The sequence below is a fragment of the Silene latifolia genome, chromosome 4 (genome assembly GCF_048544455.1).
Source record: "Silene latifolia isolate original U9 population chromosome 4, ASM4854445v1, whole genome shotgun sequence".
Taxonomy (NCBI): Eukaryota; Viridiplantae; Streptophyta; class Magnoliopsida; order Caryophyllales; family Caryophyllaceae; genus Silene; species Silene latifolia.
The window spans coordinates 37,427,848-37,450,109 of NC_133529.1; the positions used below are offsets into that span (position 1 = coordinate 37,427,848).

General features: G+C 36.7%; 1 protein-coding gene across 1 annotated transcript; it reads left to right on the top strand.

Moving 5' to 3' along the window:
- Positions 1-16,966: 16,966 nt before the first annotated feature.
- On the top strand, positions 16,967-17,722 carry LOC141651396 (uncharacterized). The gene has a single exon (XM_074459111.1). It carries the CDS (start codon positions 16,967-16,969, stop codon positions 17,720-17,722), a length of 756 nt encoding a protein of 251 aa, XP_074315212.1.
- The last annotated feature ends 4,540 nt before the right edge of the window (positions 17,723-22,262 follow it).

The window sequence follows — 22,262 nt, forward strand, 5'->3', positions numbered from 1 at the left end:
ATATTGTAGAAATTAATAAATAGCAACTTTAATAATCATAAGTGTAAATTCGATTTTTGGACTTAAAAATTTGTCATTTTCAGGTTCTAGAAACTTGTTTAGAATATTCAAAATTTTAATTTTGATTTATTGCATAATTTTTTGTTTAATTTGGAATTAAATGGTTAAAATTATGTTTTATACGATTTATTTGTGAAATAAATTAAAATAATCTAAGGGCAATTTTTTATTAAAATTTTGGAATGTTGGGAATTTTCCAGAATATACAAAATATTGATTTTGAAATTTTCGAATTTTTTTGATTTTTTTGGGAATTATTTCTGTATTATTATGAATAATGGTGTTTAAAGATCAATAATAAAATATCAAGTTGAATTATTGTCAAATATTTAGTGAAGACTAAATTTTTGAGTCCTAAGAAGGTTGGGGTAATTAACTTGGACATAGATTAGATTTATGTAATATTGTGTGATTTTAATAAGTTAATAGTCACAATAATCCATAAAGCCGGACCGAATATACGATATTAGCTTAAATAGGGCGATTTGGCACTTCACATGGCATGTTTCATACATATATTAATGCTGGATTTTTATTATGTTTGTCATATTTTAATTTTATATAATTTTGAATTATGTAATTTGTACTTAGTATGGCCTTAGTTTTTTTTAATTGGTATTTCCCGAAATGAATGGGGATATCGATTCGGTTGTAATTAATGTGATCTCGTATCACTTTTATTTTATTTTTCTTTTTCTTTTTATAATGTATAAAGTAGAAAAGCTATGTAATTTATTTATTCCGGAGTTCCTTGAAGACGGTGCAATTCGAGAAGGTGATCCGACAAAGACGGTGTTGCCTTGGAGTGCGTGCCAAATGAAGTTCAAGGGACCAAAGGAGTTGGTTTCCGAGTTTGTAAATAGTTTATTAGATTTATTTTTTTAGGAAGGCCATACTAGGATTTTATTGTTTTTGCTTTGCATTTGTTTTATATGTTTGCATGCTTAGCCAAATCGCCATAACTACACATGCATTTTATTTTATCGACCGTGTCAATTATAATTATCGTTAGTTCACCGCTTTAGTTCACTTAAAACGAGATAGATAATATATTGACAAGACCTCTCACTAAATAATAATTGAGAATTAGCCTTACCAAATAGTAGAACCATGAATCCCAATTTCATAAGGAAGTAGGCTCGGCTCACCGGGGTGCTAAACTTGTTACGTTGGGTAAGTGGGTGGTAAATTGTTACTACATCGAAATTTGGATTGAGCTCAACGGAAGTATTCGTGACCGTAGTCGCATGTGTTCCGGGCTAAAGATAAATATTAAAGTAATTTTATCGACCGAGAGTTCTAGAAGTAGAATCGATTAAAGAGTTAATCCACCGAGTTATATTGATTAGGGATGAATCGGCTCACTGTGCCCGAATTGATATAAATTTGGATCTCGGGATCATTTATAATAGTTGGTTAGAGGTCACTATATAAATGATAAAACATTCTTAAATGTTTTAAATATAACGATGAATGTTTGATTTTCCCGCTATTTCGTTGTTTTATGTTGTTCTTTATTATCGCTCCTACTCATATATGATATCAATTCGATTGTAACACGAGTCTCCGCTAGACCACTATTACTTACGACAAATAGAATCTCTTTCTAAAAGAGTCGTATCATAGGTTGTGGACTAGATCCATAGGAATCGTTCTCTTCCATAGAACTCAATAAGAATTGTCCTATGCAACTATAAGATTAACATCTTAAAATTCCTTACATACCAATATTCTCTTGTGAAGAAAATGAATAGAAGTAATACTTGATCAAAATATGTTTTGATAATGTCTTCTATGCATCCACGGTTCAAAAATATTATTGCTCAAACGAAACACTTTTCATCAAAGCACTTAAGTTGTTAAGCACATGACAATGTAAAATTGGTAAATTAATTTGTTAGAAATTTTGATTGACCAAATACCACTATAAAGTTCATCCTTGTGAAGGATTAACTAGGAATTTATATGAAGATAAGTCTTCATCAAGTAGAAATTCTTGAAGTGAGTGGGAGCAATAAAAAGTAAGTACCTATCTTAATTGTTAAGGATAGAACGAGGCTCGAAAGAGAAGGTGTTAGACACTAAAATAGAGACCAATTCCTAAATAAGTAAAGATCAAGGAAGTTGGTCGTGTGACACCAACATATTCCTTCCTGAATATATATGACATTGACATAGCCTTCTTGCGAATTATCACGTTATGAGTATTTGATACAAATTTGTGAACAATGTTAGCAAATCCGACATTTCATGATAATGAAATATGGCAAAAGATGTCAAAACCACCTTTCTAAATGGGTATTTATAGGAGGATGTGTTTATATCACAATCCGAGGGTTTTTTAAATCCTTAGAATCCTAACATTGAATAATCGTACGACGACTAGCAAGAATAAAGTCAGAGTTTTACATGAATGGAACTAGGGTAGTTGCCATTTCATTCATAGACATATAAGTGTTATAGTGTATTCATTGTATAAGACTCAAATTGTTGACCCAAATTATTTCTCGATTCTCGATTGAAATTGCATTTAGAAGACTAGTTTTTTCTAGTGTCCCAAACCATCTGATTGGGAATCTCTTGGTATGTGTGCGAATCTTGTATTCAAAGCAAGATTAATTCATGACTTCTTTCTAGAAAAGAATTATGAATAAAGCAAGATATTCGCCCTATTTACACTTAGAAGTTGTATTCAATCAGAAAGGGTTATTACTTCTTCATCTCTTTTACCAACGAACTAGGTAGATACTTGGTATCCACTTAATGAGGTAAGAAGAGAAATTCTTTGAATAAGTTCAATGAATGTTTAAAAGTATCAAAACCTAAAGATTATGACCAAAGTATTAGTAATTTGTTAATATAGGGAACAATAAAGTGAAGACTTTTATATGCACCAAAAGGAGTGTGATATAGTATCACAAGTTCACCTTCATAATATTAGAAAGTGACAAAGAATCCTATACGATATGATTGAATCTTTACTATTAAGTTGGAAGTAGTTCTATCACAATTTGTCTAGTATTTATTCCACTAACTCAAAATATAATTAAAGCAATCATCTACATTTCATATGTGATATGGTTAGTGATACCGTCGTTTTGTATCAAAGTTAAATTTATAATCCAAACTAAAACTATAGCTAGTGATAGTAAGGGTCGAACCACATAGAGACAAGATCAATTCTATTTGCTAATTTTTAATCTATTGTTGTAACAATTGAATGGGGGGTTTTGAATTTGTTTGATTCTAGATACTAAGTGACAAAATAAGAAGTTTCGCAAATAAGATAAAAGAGAGATCAGGAACTTCGGTTCACCATGGCTAAGGTTAAGTCAAGAAGATAGCAGAGGTCTAGTAATACGGTCTCAGGGAACATGAGCAAGTCTTTCGATCAATGCTCAAATTTAACCTTACGGTCTTCTAATTCCCTAGAAGTTCTCAAAGCTTTCGCTCGAAAGAAATTCCAAAACTAATGAAAACCTAACCTACTAGTCTTTCAATCTAACAAGACGGGTTTATCAAAAGGAAATAAGATCGATACGGAAGAAATCATACTAATAAAATCGACCCTAATTTACGCCATGGCTCACCTTGTTCCCGATCAAGATAATTAGCTATGCATGATTAAAACTATAACAATTGCAAATTTGAAGGCAAAGAACAAGATTGACATGATTGAAATTGAATTTAAGACAAAAGATTAAAACTGAATTGCTTGAATATAAACTAGTAACAACAAGAATTAAATTGACATGAAATAAAAGAAGAAGAAAATTGCATTAAAGCTTACTAAAGAATTGATGAACAAAGCAATTGAATTGAAATCCGTAGTCTACACTTTCTTGTTCCCAAAACCAGATCTAAGAACTTCAGTTGTTGAATAAATAAAAAGCATAACCTAAATTATTGTTGCGTACTACTGATAAACGTTCTCCCCAAAAGTTAATTACAAGTGGGCTTTTAAAAGTCTAACACGTAAAATAAATCACGGCTGCGAAACCTGGTCGATCGACCAAGTGGCACGGTCGATCGATTAGCCAGTACAGTGCTGTCTCTTCTGCTCAACTTCCACGGTCGATCGACTGAGCAAGATAGTCGATCGACCAACTACACTGTGCAGTAACATCCTTTTCTCTTCAAAACAGCCTCTTCACTCCATGCACGCATCCCGAGGTGAACAAGTCCGAACTCCCATCTTCTAAGTTTCCATAAAGTTGCTTCCGGAGGACGATTTAAGCTTGATTTAGATTACTTCCACTCATTCCTACAATAAATCATAGAAATTCCAAAGTAAACCGTTTCGGGAGAAATAATAGCTTTAAGCTAACAAATACGCATGGAAATACATGCCAAAACTGCAAATAAAGTGTATAGAATATGCACGTATCAAATCTCCCCAAACCAAACCTTGCTTGTTCCCAAGCAAGCACTATGACCTGACTAAAAACTTCTAATGGAACGGATTTCATGCTCAGAGCTAATACAAACCACCATACCCAACCAATTTAATGCAACTATTATCATCCAAGTATTTTGTCAAATGCAAACGAGTTGAACATGCTAAAGAATTTGCCAAACCTTTGACCTTGCAAGACTCGTATATATCGGACTCTCACGGGTCACTCATTCGCTCATTTAAGTACAAGGTAAGATGTATTGTGCAAGACAGAAGAGTGATAAAAATAAGACTCTCACCTATCTACGACCCATAAGAACATGCCTGCAATCTAACATGAATAAAGTCTCTACAACCGTGCATATGCATTCCAACCATTCAATGACCATGACACATGCCGAGGCGATTTGGGATTGTGAGGCTAGAGGTAAAAAAAGGCTAAAATGAATTTGGGAAAGAGGGGTTAAGCCGAGCTAATAACCACTAAACCAAATTATAAGGAACTCCACTTCTTACTTCCACTTACCAAAATAACAATTCCCCAAAATAAAATGAATAGCACATGGGAATTTAAGAAATCACCATCCGAAAATCAATTTATACATGTGATCTCTCTCTTTTTTTTTTCCTCATTTTCTTTCTTTTCTTTTCTTCCTTTTCTTTTCTTCCTTTTTTTTGTTCTTTCAAATCCTGTACGGGCAGTCGATCGACCAGCTAGGTCGGTCGATCAACCCCCCCTGCTGGCCTGCTACTCTCTGCCAGTTCAGTTCTCTTTTTTTTTTTTTCCACTTCATTATTTTTTCAAATCATAACCTCCCTTCATTTCCCAACAAAACATCCAACAAGATAATAAAAGCCAAATCACAAGACAACATTCCCGACTTACTACCTTTACTAGCTCGGGTAGGGTAGCTAAATTTAGTATGTATCTAAATGGGACAAAAAAGGCAAATTTAGCTTTGTGAGGTTTATGGGTAAAATGAGAAAGGGGAACCTCTACCACATGTGTCAACAAACCACGGACCCGAATGCATATAGCTATCAAGTAGACTAGACTCATGCTTATGCAAATTAATGTGACATGCCTTATAAGGAGAAACTACTCTCATTCCTACATGAAATCGTTCATGAATGTCACCGATTTAATTAATAAGCTCTATCCTTAGAAATTTAAATAGCTTGCCAATATTGAGTCAAGTCTATTCGTTTAGCAAAATTTCACCAAAAACTCGTAGACTATGCAAATGACATACTTGGAAATGTTCAAAGTGCAAGGAAAGGGTAATGAGACAATATGCAATGCAAAATCATCATTGAAATCCTTCCGTTCCGACTCGACCTAAATGGGAAAGTAAACGTGATTTTTTTTTGACTTTTTTTGTGGTTTTTCAATTTTCTTTAATTTTTTTTTTTTTTTTTTTTTTTTTTTTGAATAAAAAACAAATGCAAGCTGAAATGCAATAAACGTGTGACTGAAATGCAATAAAAAACAAATGCAGATGCAATAGACATATGCAAATACCCTCCCCAAACCAAAACGCACAATGCCCTCATTGTGCTCAGCAGCAAATCACCAGCATCAACAGCAAAATAGGGAAGAATATAAGCAACAACAAAATAAAAAGAAACTAATAAAGAGGGATCGGAAACTCACAAAAGTCGACCTCCCCAAACCAGCCAAAGAAAAAAGGGGGAGGTCATAATGCATCTAGTCACCACCGTCATACTCAGAACCACTCTCCTCCTCGGACTCCGAGTCGTCCTCCTCTTCCGCCTCAGCAGAAACGGCAGTAGTAGTCGTGGGAGTAGATCTCGTAGCAGGCGGAGGGTATCCTCCCACCGGGGGAACAAAGAAGGACGGGTGAGTCCAGGGACCTCGTGACAGCATCCCTGTCCGAGCGTACTCCTCGTAAACTGGGTACAGGGCCAGAGCCGTATCTAATCTGTGCTGATCAAAACTCCTGCACAGGTCACCCAACAGACGTGAAACCGCCCATTGGTCCATGACCGCAGGGATAACCATAGGTGTAGGGGGACGAAAAGTGGCCGGGAAGCCCGTGGGAGCAGGAGTGGAGGAGGAGGGTGCCTGTGAAGAGGAGGCACGAGCTTGCCTCGAGGTGCTAGCATTAGCAGTGCCCGCCCCAATAGGGAGCCTGTAGCTAGGCAAGGGCGGGCGAGTTGCCCCCAAAACAGTGGTAAGGGGCAAGATAGGTGGGAGGCCAAGGATAGGGATGGGGTCGCAAATGAAAGAATCTATCTTCCACCGACTCCGACTATCGACCCACTTCACAGACCTGGCGTACTCAAGGTCCATGAAGCGTGCGTCAGGGTCAAGAGGGGCCTCCTCTCGAGGAAAAACAAGCATCAGACGGTTGGCCAAACGCGTCACCAACCCACCACAAACAATAGTGGCCAAAGCGCCCTCACTGATAGTGTGAAAGTGAGAAGCGGTCAAATAAGTTATATTATAAATACGGGCTACCCAACTTTCAATGTTCAGATAGCCCGCCAAGATAGATAATTCAATGGTGTTCACATTATTTGACTCCTTGCGGCCGAAAATGGTATTACCCATCAGCCGGAAAAAATAACGAAAAGAAGGTAAGTGGACGGAAGTGCCCGTCCTCTTAGGGCCGTTCCAGTCAGAGATACACGACCACATTACCCTGTGCACATCAGAAGTTTCCGAGGTGTTACCCTCGAAATAAAGACCCAAATAACCAGCAAAGTCGGCTAATGTCAGGGAGTAGGTGACATTGAATAGCCGAAAAGAAATGCAAGAGCTACTCCTGTTGGCTTCAAAAGAAGCCTGGTAAAAAAAAAAAGACGAGAAAAACTCGAGGGTCAAAGTATAGTAAGTGAACTCAGCCATGTCCACAAGTCCCGACATCCCTGTCCCATTTAGCAGAGACACGACAGATTTAAGACACCCTAGTTTCTCTAAAGTTGGCCTATGAAGAAAACGAGTGGCCTGAACTTTTACTTTTTCGACCATGTTAATGAATTTAGCACGCTGAGTAGAGGTAGAGAAAGTAACCTGCGGATAGTCAGGTAAACTATCCGTAGTTGCCTCGATCATTAACGGCGGACCCCGCGACCGTTTAGCAGCTCCTTGACTGGACTGCCCTCCGAACATCGTCTGCTTCCCTTTCGTCATTATTGCTTCCTACAAAATGAACAAATCAACAACTAGCTTCCGATAACCTTGAACAATAACAATTTATAAAACCCTAAACAAAAATCAGAATTTGAAGACGAAATTAGGGTTTTGAAGAATTGGGGAAAACGGGATTAAGCATCTCCTAGTTGCTAAGGTGGCTTGAAAATCAAGGGAATAGGATAGCAAAGGCAATTAAAACATAAATTCGACAAGAATTCAACCCCAAATCGATTTTTCCGACACAAGTTAACAATGCTCGAAATTTGGGCAACAAAGTTCAGCGAGAATCGAATTTAAAGGACGAAAATAGGATTAGAAACATACCTTTGATGAGAACTCGGGAATTTGAGCAAGAAAAATCGAAGTAAAGGGGTAGATTGGCAGGAATCGCGAAAAGGGGAAAAAAACTAGGGTTTTCTCTGATTTTTTATTGAATGAAAATGAAAGAATGAATGAAAGAAGAGTTATGACTTCCCTATTAATTTGCTCACTGGTTTCGCGCGTTGGTCGATCGACTATCAGGCCCAGTCGATCGACCAGTCTTCCCCTATACAGCTCTCTGATATCGCGTAGTGGTCGATCGACCATCTTACCCAGTCGATCGACCAATCTCCCTATGAAACAGCTTATGCCTTTTTCTCCTCAGTCGATCGACTGATGAACTTGGTCGATCGACTGCATATGCTGGCAATTAATCTCAAATACGTCAAAAATTTATTTTTCCACTTCAATTACCCGTCTTTCTCTCATAGACATTCAGTAAATCACCCTACGCGCTTTGCATAAAATAAATTCCTGCAAAAATTCTCAAAGGCGTACGTCTTTCCACAAAAGAAAATGCTAATTAAAATCAAATAACTAGAACTCCTAATGCAAATTAAATGAAATAAAACTGCAAAGTTCCTAATTACAAAAAATATACAAGTCGGGTTGCCTCCCGGTTAGCGCTGGTTTAAAAGGTCCCGCACGACCTTCTTACCTCAATTTGCAGCTTCTAAAATTGGGTCAAAGTATAGTACTTCGACCTGCCCAACAAATTCGTCTGCACCGTGATAATGCTTCACATTGGCCATTAACTTTGAACCGGTCTCCAGATGAGGTTTCCAATTCAACTGATCCGAATTTTGTAACTGCTGTGACCGTATAAGGGCCAGTCCACCTGGATTTCAGCTTACCAGGAAATAAACGGATACGAGCATTAAAAAGAAGTACCTTATCGCCAATATGGAACTCGCGCTTAATGATTCTCTTGTCGTGCCAGCGCTTCGTTTTCTCTTTGTAGATCCTAGCATTATCATAGGCCAGCAGCCTAAATTCCTCCAACTCATTTAACTGTGTCATACGTTTCTCACGAGAGAGGTTAGGATCCAAATTCAAATCACAAATAGCCCACCAAGACTTACGCTCCAACTCAACAGGTAAATGACATGTCTTACCATAAATCAATCGGAATGGTGACATCCCAATCGGCGTTTTAAACGCGGTCCTATAAGCCCATAAGACATCGACTAACTTAAGACTCCAATCTTTCCGTGATTTAGAAACAACTTTAGCTAAAACTTCTTTCAATTCTCGGTTAGAAATCTCAACCTGACCACTAGTTTGGGGATGATACCCCAAACCTCTACGATGTTGGACACCGAATTTAGTCAATAAAGCACTAAGTTGTTTCTCTTTAAAATGCATTCCACCATCGCTAATGACAACCCTAGGGACACCAAAACGAGGGAAAATAATCTTTTTAAACAGTTTAATCACGGCTTTTGCATCGCAATGGGGAGTAACGATAGCTTCTACCCATTTGGACATATAATCTATAGCTACGAGGATATATTTATTACCTTGACTGCTTGGAAAAGGTCCTTGATAATCAATGCCCCAGACATCAAAAATCTCAACCTGTAGAATGCCTACCTGTGGCATCTCATGTCTCTTTGAAATATTCCCCGATCTTTGACAAGCATCGCACTCAGCAACAAAATTTCTACTATCTGCATGCAAAGTTGGCCAATAAAAACCAGATTGGAGTACCTTAGCTACACTCCGGTACGGACCATGGTGACCACCATAGGCAGAAGAGTGGCAAGCTTCTAGGATGTCCTTCACCTCCCATTGAGGCACACATCTCCGGATAAGACCGTCTGCGCATTCCTTGAAAACATAAGGATCATCCCAAAAGTATTGTCTAGCATCATAAGCGAACCGCTTCTTCTGCTGCCATGAAAGCTCGGGTGGTATCTTACCTGTCACAGCAAAATTAGCATAATCAGTAAACCACGAAGGTGGATAAGACCTCGAATTAGTAATAGCTAACAAACTCTCATCAGGAAAAGAATCATTAATGGGTAACGAATCCTCCCTTTCTGTCAGCTGCAGACGAGATAGATGGTCAGCCACCACATTCTCTGCACCTTTCTTATCTTTGATCTCCAAATCAAAATCCTGCAAAAGGAGTATCCACCGCAAAAGCCTCGGCTTCGCATCCTTCTTAAGAAAGAGAGTTTTCAGCGCTGCATGGTCAGTATAAACAACAACCTTAGAACCTAACAAATAAGACCGAAATTTATCTAAGGCAAAAACTACAGCTAGAAACTCCTTCTCAGTGGTGTAATAATTGTCTTGAGCCTCATCCAGAGTTCGACTCGCATAATATATGGCATTCAAAACTTTATTTTTCCGCTTTCCCAAAACTGCACCAATCGCATAATCGCTGGCATCACACATAATCTCGAATGGGAGGTCCTAATCAGGCGGCTGAATGATCGGCGCAGAAACTAGAGCCTCCTTTAACCTGTTAAAAGCTAAAAGGCACTCATCAGTGAACTCAAAGACAGCATCCTTAAGGAGCAATTGTGTAAGTGGTTTAGCAATTTTTGAAAAATCCTTAATGAAACGCCGATAAAAACCAGCGTGACCAAGGAAACTCCTCACTCCTTTAACATTCACGGGAGGAGGCAATTGCTCAATCACCTGCACTTTTGCCTTATCAACATGTATACCCTTATCAGAAATCAGATGCCCTAACACAACTCCCTCATTGACCATGAACTGACATTTTTCCCAGTTTAAAACAAGATTAACATCAATACAACGCTGCATGACTTTATCAAGATTGGCTAAACAACGATCAAAGCCATTACCATAAACTGAGAAATCATCCATAAATACCTCCATAATGTTCTCTATATAATCAGAAAAAATCCCCATCATGCACCTCTCAAAAGGTAGCTGGGGCGTTACACAATCCGAAAGGCATCCTGCGGTACGCAAAAACACCCTGTGGACAGGTAAAAGTGGTCTTATTCTGATCATCCGGATGAATAGGGATCTGAAAGAACCCTGAATATCCGTCTAGAAAACAGAAAAATTTATTAGAAGCAAGTCTTTCAGTCATTTGGTCAACAAAAGGGAGGGGGAAATGGTCTTTCTTGGTGGCGGCATTCAACTGTCTATAATCAATGCACATCCGCCACCCTGTCACAACTCGTGTTGGTATTAATTCATTTTTCTCATTTTTAACCACGGTAGTCCCTCCTTTCTTGAACTACCTGAATCGGGCTAACCCACTTGGAGTTGCCAATGTATAAATAATACCGCGATCGAGTACTTTCATCACCTCGGCCATAACAACTTCCTGCATCTTCGGGTTCAACTTGCGTTGACCCTGTCTGTAAGGCTTGTGGCCTTCCTCCATCTCTATCCTGTGCATACAAATATCAGGGCTGATGCCCTTAATATCATCCAAAGAATAACCTAAAGCTTTTATGTTTTTCTTAAGCACACACATCAAAGCACAAAGCTGGTCATCATTAAGCTTAGCACTAACTATAGCTGGGTACTGCTCCGTATCATCTAGAAAAACATACTTAAGATTAGGAGGAAGTGGCTTACGCTCCGACACCTTTACCTCTCAAAGATAGACAGAATCAGCTTCAATGGTATAGCAAGTGTTTACCAAATTCTCGTTGGCCAGGCTTAAGAGCATCTCATCTTCTTCCTCTGTGAGCTCATAGCTTTCCATTGAGGCTACCAAAGCATCTGGCTCCTCAGCATTCTCCGCTGTATTACCTGCACACTCATCTAAACGGGTTAGATTAGCTAAGGGATCCTTGGCTAAGGATTCCCTCCAGTTACAATTAACAGCCCTGTCAACAATATCAATGGAGTAACACGTATCATCATCAAGCAAGAGTTCGGTCGCCTTACGAGCAAGATCGAACTCAATGGTGTCATCCCCTACCTCTAAGGTTATGATTCTGCGTTTGACATCTATTACATTGTTGTATGTAAAAATGGTCTACCTAAAATAATAGGTATCTGACTGTCCTCTGCAATGTCTAAAACAACGAAATCGACAGGAATAAAAAACTTACCCACTCGAACGGGTACATTCTCTAAGACTCCTAAAGGTCTCTGAGTCGATCTGTTTGCCATCTGAAGGGTAATATCGGTCACCTTAAGTCTACCGATATTTAGCTTTTCACAAACAGAATATGGCATGACACTGACACTGGCCCCTAAATCACAAAGGGCCTTTCTAATTTCGTGGTTACCTATTGTGCAGGGAATTGAAAAGCTACCCGGGTCCTTTAATTTAGGTGGTATGTTAATTTGCGAAATAACATTACATTCTTCCACAAAAGCAACAGTACCATCATCTTGAAAATTTCTCTTACGATTCAAAATGTCTTTCATAAATTTAGCGTAAGAGGGTACCTGGGTAATTAGATCAGTGAAAGGAATGGTTACCTCAAGATTCTTGACCATCTCCAAAAACTTACCAAACTTGCGCTCCAGCTTAGAATTCTTTAAACGCTCCGGATACGGGACTGCAACACTGGCCGTAGGATCAGCAACCTTCGGCTTCCGTAAATTTAAAACTTCCGTCAAATCGTCAATAAGTATAGAATCATGCAAATTAGTTGACGGATTTGCGTCCTGCACTGGAGACCCAGTCGATCGACCATTGAGCTCGTTCGATCGACCAATCACACTAGGTTTGAACAGTTTCTGGTCAGAAACTTTTTCGTCTGAGATCCTAGTCGATCGACTGCTGTTGTTGGTCGATCGACCGCTGGTACTGGCAATAAAGCTCGTTTTCGCACCAGAATTTAAATTTGTCTTTTCATCATTTCCCGAGTCTTCTCTTGGCTTATCGGGACCATCATAAGATAGGCCACTTCAGAGATTAATGGCATTAATGGTTTCAATTGGCCCCTCACATTTGCATGAAGAATTGGCGACTTGGTTATGTTGGGAAATGTGTCCTCAACAATAGTGCGATCACATGATTTAAATATCATCATTAAATCTCATACTAAGAATACGTGAGGGATGATTCTTTATACAGTCGACTGACCGTCATTAATCGGTAATTATTGGCTAACTAGAGTTTGACATTACTGTCGTGTGACGGTGGTGGTCAGTTGATCCCTTTAGGTCACACCTATAGGATGAGGCCCAAATAGATAATTAATTAATTGTATGCGATACGAATTAATTAATTCCTTAATTATGGGAGTGCAATTTTGCGTCTTATTATAATGTGATTAAATAAGATTTAATTTAGTAATTAAGCGTTAAATTACTAAATTAGTTGAGGTAGAGCTAATTAGTTATTTAAAGTTACAAGAAGTTGTAATTTTAACTAACTAGTAATTATGGGACCCATTATATGATGATATAATGGTAGTATACTACTCAAAAAGTGGAGTGTATATTATATTATTAATTGTAATATTTAAGTGTTAAATGATTACATTAATAATTAAATATGTAAGATTGTTAAACATATGACTTATAAGCATTTGTGGGACAAATGACAAAAGGCAAAAATAGACCAAAAGGGTCCAATATTTCGGCCAAAATGGAAGAGCAAAAGATGCTCTTTTGTCTTTGTTGATTTATGATTAAAGCATGAAAGTGACCTTACATACTAGCTTTAATCATGCCTACATCTTACACACTCTACCTACACTTTACAATAGAGTAAAAACAAATGCAAAAGATTCCCCACACACATATGGCCACCGATTTTTGGCCTTTATAATGGGCATTTTGTTGCTCATTTGTGTTGTTGTTCTTTTGCTTGTATTCTCTCAATATTTTCCCTCACATGCAATTGCATAAATCTCTCATAAATACTAATACATTAAATCTATTACTAGAAGTAGTAATAATAGAAATATTAGTAACATTAAGGTAACATTTCTACTATATATCTAGTTAATATTAGTAGGAATTTTTGGGATTAATCTTGGGTGCAATTTATTGGAGTGGCTTCTATACTTGGAGTCTTAGGAGGATCATCCATCATATTTAGCTCAAGAACAAGTGAAGGAAGGTGACCTTACTTGTGCCCATAATTTCGAAACACATAACAATGTAAGGAACATTGTTTTTCTTATAAATTTTTCATTTTGTTATGCATGCACTAGATCTAAAGAACAAATAATTAACAAGTTAATTAGTTCACTATTAGAGGAGTCTAATAATAGGTATATGAACCTAACAAGTGGTATCAGAGCATAAGGTTGTTGCATGCATAATCGGTTATTGTTTTTCCGAGTGAAAAGGTTAACATATAAAACTTAAAAAATTTGTGATTTATAATTATAAGCCACGAAATCACCATGCATGTTATATATTCTGGTCCTAAAATAGTTTTAGGTCATTTTTATGATTTATGGAAATTTATTGCTCATTTTAATGATTTTTGGTCATTTTATTACATTTTTATGACTAAAATGGGAATTAAAATGCTAAAAATAGTTAAACTTCGTTTCTGACCTTGGAAATTTTATATGACCTCACATGCATATTTTACAAGTTGTGTGTAAGAAGTTGAGTTAATTTGATTAATATTGCATGATTTATGATTTTTATGAGATAAAAATGGATTAAAAGAGGTAAAATGGTTAAAAATAGTTAAATCTCGAATTAAGCCATGATTTTTTAATATGATGTCACATGAAATATTTACAGAGTGTATGTAAATTTCTAGATTAAAAAATCTTCTTTAGCATGATTTATGGATTTTTGAGTAAAAATAGCATAAATAGTGACTATTTTAGCAAAAATTAGCTAAAACGTATTGCATGGCTTGAGAAAATTATTTTAAGTTGCATTAATATCCCACTAATCAGATATAAAGTTTTAAAAATTATTGGATTAATTTTCTGAAACCTTATGTATTTTATGAGATAAAACCGATAAAATGCAACTATATTTTCTCAAAATAAATTCGAAAATTTTAACCATGATTTTTGACATTATGAGTGTCATGGAATTATTCCGGAACGATCAAAAATTTAAAATTCAAATTTTGAAATTTTTGTAATTTGATTTGGATTTATTTCATATATATTATGATTTTAAGGTCAAATATGAGCATAAAATTAAATCAAGTTGAATTATTGTCAAAAATTTAGTGATGACTAATTTTTGAGTCCTAAAAAGTGTTAGGATAATTAACTTGAGCTTAGATGTGATTTAAGTGTTAATTAGTGATTTTAAAAGGTTATTATCACGCATTTCCATAAAACCGGGTTATATGTACGACATAAGTTAAATAGGGCGATTTGGCACATTATTTGGCATGATAGGTACATATTATAATGCTGCATATTTCAATTGTTGAATGTCTTTTATTTATATAATTTTTGAATTATGTAATTTTATCTTAGTATGGCCTTAGTTTAATCGATATTACCCGTAATGAAAGGGAATATTGATTCGGTTGTAATTTAATGTGATCTCGTATCACTTTTATTTTTATTTTATTAGTTTTTCCATTTTACAAATGTATAATAGGAATAGCTTTGTATTTTTATTATTATTTGTAATTATGGAGCATCTTCAAAGACGGTGCCATTCGGAAAGGTGATCCGACGAAGACAGTGTCTTGGGAGGCGTGCCACTTGAAGATTCAAGGGGCCAAAGGAGTTGGTTTCCGAATATGTAATAGATTATTTGATTTTCTATTTTTAGGAAGGCCATACTAGGAATTTTATTTATTGCTTTGCATTTCTTTTAATATGTTGCATGCATTGCCAAATCGCCGTAACAACACATGCATATCATATCGAGTCATCGACCGTGTCAATTATAATTATCGTAGTTCACCGCTTTAGTTCACTTAAAACGTGATAGATAATAAATTGACAAGACCTCTCACATATAATAATTGAGAAATAGCTTTACCAAATAGTAGAAACCCACGAAGTACCAATTTCATAAGGGAGTTGAACCGGCTTTACTGTAATACAAACCTTGTTACGTTGGCGAAGTGGGGTAGTAAAATGTTATTACATCGAAATTTGGATTGAGCTCAACGGAAGTATTGTTGACCGTAGTCTCATGTATTCCGGGCTAAAGATGAAAATTAGAGTAATTTTTATTGACCGAGAGTTCTAAAAGTAGAATCGATTAAAGAGTTAATCCACCGAGTTATATTAATAAGGGAAAATTGTTCACCCAGAATGTTGATGAAGCTAGATCTTCAAAAGACGTATGATAGTATTGAGTGGGGTTTTGTGGAGGGAATGTTGAGAGCATTTAAGTTCCCTCAGCATATGATAACTCTGCTTATGAATTGCATCACCACCCCATCATTCTCTATTGCTTTAAATGGGGAGGTCTTTGGGTTCTTCCCAGGCAAGCGTGGACTGAGGCAGGGAGACCCTTTATCCCCCTTGATCTTTACCTTGTGCCTAGAGTATTTGAGCAGAACTTTGATGGTAACCCAGAGGCATCCAAAGTTCAGGTTTCACCCCCTTTGCAAAAGAATTGAGCTTTCACATTTATGTTTTGCAGATGATCTGATTCTGTTTTGCAAAGGAGAAAGGGCTTCTATTGAGTTGTTGTTGCAAGCCTTCAAGTTTTTGTCCAAGGCTTCTGGATTGAAAATGAATAAGGGGAAATCCAATTATTATTGCAATGGTATGGATGATTGGCTGGTTAATAAGATAGGAAGGGCTACTGGCATGAAATTGGGTGATGTTCCCTTTAAGTATCTGGGGGTGACTGTATCACCTAAGAGGTTATCTATACTGGATTGTACTAGGTTGGTTGATAATGTTGTGGATAGGATACGAGGTATGGGGGCAAAGCATCTTTCTTATGCTGGCAGGATGGTTATGATTAGAGCTGTTCTTAGTACCCTTCACAACTATTGGGCTCGTATTTTCATTCTCCCCAAAACTGTGCTGAAAAAGATTGACTCCATCTGTAGAGAGTACCTCTGGCATGGGCATCAAGACAGTTCTAGCCCAGCTTTAGTTGCTTAGGACCGTGTGTGTAGGCCTAAGAGACAAGGTGGGAGTGGGTTACATAACTTGATGATTTGGAATATGGCAGCAGTGGCAAAGTATGTTTGGTGGATTGCGACTAAAGCTGATCACTTGTGGGTTAAGTGGGTGCACGCAATTTATATCAAAGGTAGGAATTGGAAGGATTATGAACCAACCTCTAATTCAAGCTGGGCATGGAGAAAGATTTGTCAGATAAAAACTACATTCAAGGAGCTCTTACAGCCTGGTTCTGGAGTGACTGCGTATTATTCTACTGCATTGGGATACAAATGGTTACAAGGTCAGGATAATGTCTGTGAGTGGTACCCATGGATTCTTAATATGTGGGTGGTCCCTAAACATGGATTTATCAGTTGGTTGATGGGTCATAACAGACTTCTTACTCAGGATAGATTGATGAACATGAAGATTATTCAGTCGAATTTGTGCTATCTTTGTGGTTTGCAGCAGGAAAATCATAGTCACTTATTCTTTAAGTGTGAGTACAGTAGGAGGTGTTGTAGTCTGGTTGCTGTGTGGTGTGATGAGATGCTACCTGATGAAGAGTGCATTCAATGGTGGTGTCATAAACGATACAGGAGTCTCAGCAAGAAGAGAATAGTTGGGGTTATATTGGCAGGATTGATTTATCATGTGTGGATGGCTAGAAACAAGTGCAGGGTGGAACAGGCTGTGATTCGTCCAGAACAGCTTGTCAAATTTGTTCAGGCAGATGTTTGTAATAGAGTTAAGAAGTTTAAGACTAAATGTCAAATGGCTAATGTTAAAAATTGGTTAGATAAATTTGTTAAGTAATGAAGGAAGTTAGTATCACTATGCCTTCTAATAGTTTGTAATTGGAGATTATGATCTTTTAACGAGAAGCTTACATTTTCCCAAAAAAAAAAAAAATATATATTAATAAGGGATGACTCGGCTTACCGTACTCGTATTAATATGAATTTGGATCTCGGAATCATTTATATAGTTGGGTGGAGGTCACTATATAAATGCAATGCTTGTAGTTAAATTTACGAGTATTATTAAAACGATAGATGTTAATTATTTCCTTCATGTTTCCGTTTTTGTAGTTAAATAATTCGCAATGAACTCATCTAATACTCCTACACCAATCACCGTTGATACATGGCTCCAATCATTCGATCAAAAATGCTCAGAGTATGACAATGATACGATTAGAGAATTACGCATTGGCATTGGTCAGGATGGAAATTTTTGCTTCTTTACCACCTCCACTCCACCCACTCCAATATTATTGCCCACCACCTTGGAAAGAAAATCTTGTGAAGAAAATCTTACAAAACCCAAGGCATCTTTGTTTGAAGAAACAATGAGAAATATCAAATTCAGTGGGAGTTCTAGCAAGAGTGTCCTTGCAAATGAAAGGAGTATTGGTATTAATAAAGGGAAGGCAAAAATGGGCGAGAAACCCAAACCTGATTATAAATTGGAAATAGATAGTGGGACTACCAAGACCAAGACCAAGAAGGGTGCCAAATCCTATGAGGAATTTCATTATTGTAATGTCATGGGCCATTGGAGGCGAAATTGCCCCAAGTATTTGGAAGATATCAAAGTTGGGCTTGTTACTCCAAGTGGGACTTGGAAATGTGGAAAAGCTAAACAAGAGTGATATGAATCTCCGACAATGAAATGGAACTCGGGTAGCCGCCACTTCAAGAGAAATTTATATACTTGTTTTAGCAAATAGCTTTGAGTTATAATTTACATAATTGTTATTATGTACCCACTTAGTCTAAAACAATATTTCCATGTGAGACATGAAAGGATTTATATTTTGTCATCAAAGACAATTGTTGTATTTTATTGAAAATAGACATGGATGTGAGCCATGTCACTTATCTTTATAATATACAAGTTTTAGACACTTCCAACTCAAGCAATGATATCTACATAATACGATCCAAAAGACTCATAACTAGTAATACAAATGATTGTACATTTGATTTTTCAATTTGGTTACATAAAAGAGAAACGCGTTAAAGGCTAGTGTTGACTAGATTTATTGAACCATTTGATTTTCAATCATATGGAATATGCGAATCTTGTCTCCTTTGCCATATGATTTGTACTTCCTTTAGTTGTAAAGGGACACAAGCAAGTGATTTGTTGGGACTAATACATGTCGATGTATGTGTTCTAAATATGCATCATCGCAAAGGAAATTTATGACTACTTCGTCACTTTTAACAATGATTTAAGTAGATATAGGTATATTTACTTAATCAAATATAAAGTGAGGCATTTGAGAAATTTGAGAAATTTTTAAATGGTGTAGAGAACCAATTGAAGAAAAGACGAAAACATTGCGATCCAATCGTAGTGGCAAAGATCTAAGTAATAAATTTGATTTATTAAAGATGGATTATGACCTAGTGTCACTACCCATAAGATCAAACTAATATGAGTCGGTTTGAGTTGATGAACTCAATTTTTGGAATTTGCAATCCAATACGGACAAGTAATTCTAAACGGAGGGTCAACCATGAGATACCTAGAATAGAGAGTCTATTAAACAGATGACATGGATAAGACTCGTATATTATCAAGCTGCCATGTTAGGATGGCCTTTTGAAAGCTAATTCACAGTCTAGATAAACTTCTTATACTCCACCATATAAATGTTTGTGACTCACAAAGCTATCTCTCAAGAAATAGATGTATTTCTGAGAGATAGAGTGGGAGTAGAATGAATCATCACAAACATCTCTTATAGTTGAAATGTTACTTTGTGAAAGTAATAGAATTATAGAGTAGGAGTTGGTATTGAACTATCATCTATGAAGATAGTATGAGAGCATAGTTCAGTAGGAGTTTTTCGCACATGTCTTATTGTTCAAAAATATTACTTTGTGAAAGTGATAGTATCATGACCTTATTACATACGAGCCGAAGCATTACAATCCGAAAATTGTTACTCAAGAGTAGATTTACTTTAAGGCGCGGGTCTCCTCAAAAGTAAAAGGAGCTCCAGAGTACTCGAATGCATAAGATTTACATAAAGATGTTAATCAAGACAAATTATGTTAGGAATTGCCGCTTTTCATTTTAATGAAGAATGGCAAATAAAAATTCGCTTTTCTAAAATGGGAATTTAGAGAAGGAAGTGTTTGAAACACAAAATCTTAGATGAAGATCTGAGAATCCTAACATATTATGCGTAGCTTTCTTAAGTGATATTAAAATGATCTTAAGCAAGCATTAAAGGATTTTACTTTTCGTTCATGTGATTATAGTGAATTGTTTCATTCACATGATTGAAGAATCATGATATACATGAAGTTAAGTGGGAGCTAGAATTGTTTCTCTATGTCTTATATGTTGATAACATATTACTTATTGAGAATTATGTACCAATTTTCTCTTCTGGCAAGAGTGATTGGGAGACTAGGAAAAGGTGCAATATACTTTAGATTACCGAATCTATGTGAGAGTATATTGGCATAAAGTTGAGAGTCTTATGAGGATAAGATATTTCACATCTATTGTACAACAACAAAGTCAAATAGGCTATTCATGTTGATGGAAGTGGAATTACTATGATGGAATCATAGTCGTTCACTGAACCTATTGAGTTGTTGATCACATGAAATCAAATTCTAATGTTTCCGCCATTAGAATGATCATGTATGCCAACAGACGCACGTGCGGTGATGAAACATATGCCTAGGGCATGATAAGTCAATAACAAGATAATTCCCATCATATGGCTTGTGAGAGCCTTAAAGAACATCCTAGTGATTCTTGAGAAGAATTAAGGATTCGTTCACATGTTTGGATGACAAACTAAGTTGCGTGTTGAAGGGTTACACAAACTTTAGTTTCCAAACCAAAAGGGATTTTTTGAAATCCTAGGATGTCTTATTGACAAAGGAGTAAGAGACTAAGAAAGGTGTTTTAGTTTCGCGCATTGCAAATATCTACAAAAGGAATCTAAGTAAGTTGTGATAAAATAGTCAACGTAGGGATTAAGGGTGAATCCCTCTACAAATGACTTTATCACAAGTTATGTGATAACAGTGAGAGCGTCTTTCAAGTTAAAGAGCCCAAGTCTAGCATAAGTCTAGACAAATACTTAGAAATGAATTCATGTCATTAGAGATGACATTGAATGGAAGGAAATTGCAATTAAAAAAGTTGGAATATATGGATATCGGGTATATCCACTTGCCAAGCTTGTATTGCATTTTAACTAGTGTTAATAATACACTAAAGATTATAAAATATGAAGTAGTAATAGTGTATTGACTGTTCATATGTGATAATCACATTTATCGTTTGAGTTTTATTAAACTCACCCGCTACCTTGTCGTATCCGAATGGGTTGTAGAGACAAATTGAACCCCATTAAAGTGAACTGGATTGACATGGTATTCGCCCCTAGTTACTTATATGAGGTGACGTCTCCAAGTGACTAGAGTGTGATGCGATTGATGGCAAGTTCAAGTGCCATAGAGTCATATGGGATGACTAGTCGATCACATAGGCAGGGCATCGTATGGGACGATCTGTCGGGCAGTGACCGCTTATAGAGTTCTGGTAATTCATAAAGCCTGGTCGTGGCAAGAGCTACTATAGTATTCTTATGAGTCAATTATTTTGACTAGAGACTATTCGCCCAAGTTGGCACATCTTCTGATTAGCTTTGATTTATACTCTACGATTTCGTAAATGAGGTCAAACTGGGTATATTTTGGGTTATGATGGACTGTGGCTGAACGAAGGGAATAGGGCGATAAGAATTGTCCACCCTTTGTCAGGGTTGTTTGAAATCTCAAGGCCACTCGAGGAGTAGTTAACTGGAAATGCATGGCCACGCTCGGAAGGTATCTTTGATAGATAATTCCGGTCAGACAGTTAATCTCCAGATCGAGAAAACCACTCAAGATAAGATCAAATGTAAGTACGACCTGCAAGACACTTTGCATTGAGTGGGAGATTGTAATAGGACAAGAGAATTGGTGATGCACACTTGTCGAGGACAAGTGGGAGATTGTTGGGAAATGTGTCCTCAACAATAGTGCGATCACATGATTTAAATATCATAATTAAATCTCATACTAAGAATACGTGAGGGATGATTCTTTATACAGTCGACTAATCATCATTAATCGGTAATGATTGGCTAACTAGAGTTTGACATTACTGTCGTGTGACGGTGGTGGTCAGTTGATCCCTTTAGGTCACACCTATAGGATGATGCCCAAATAGATAATTAATTAATTGTATGTGATACGAATTAATTAATTCCTTAATTATGGGAGTGCAATTTTGCGTCTTATTATAATGTGATTAAATAAGATTTAATTTAGTA

Coding starts and splice junctions, on each gene's coding strand:
- LOC141651396 (XM_074459111.1), top strand. CDS start 16,967: ATGGCAGCAGTGGCAAAGTATGTTTGGTGGATTGCGACTAAAGCTGAT.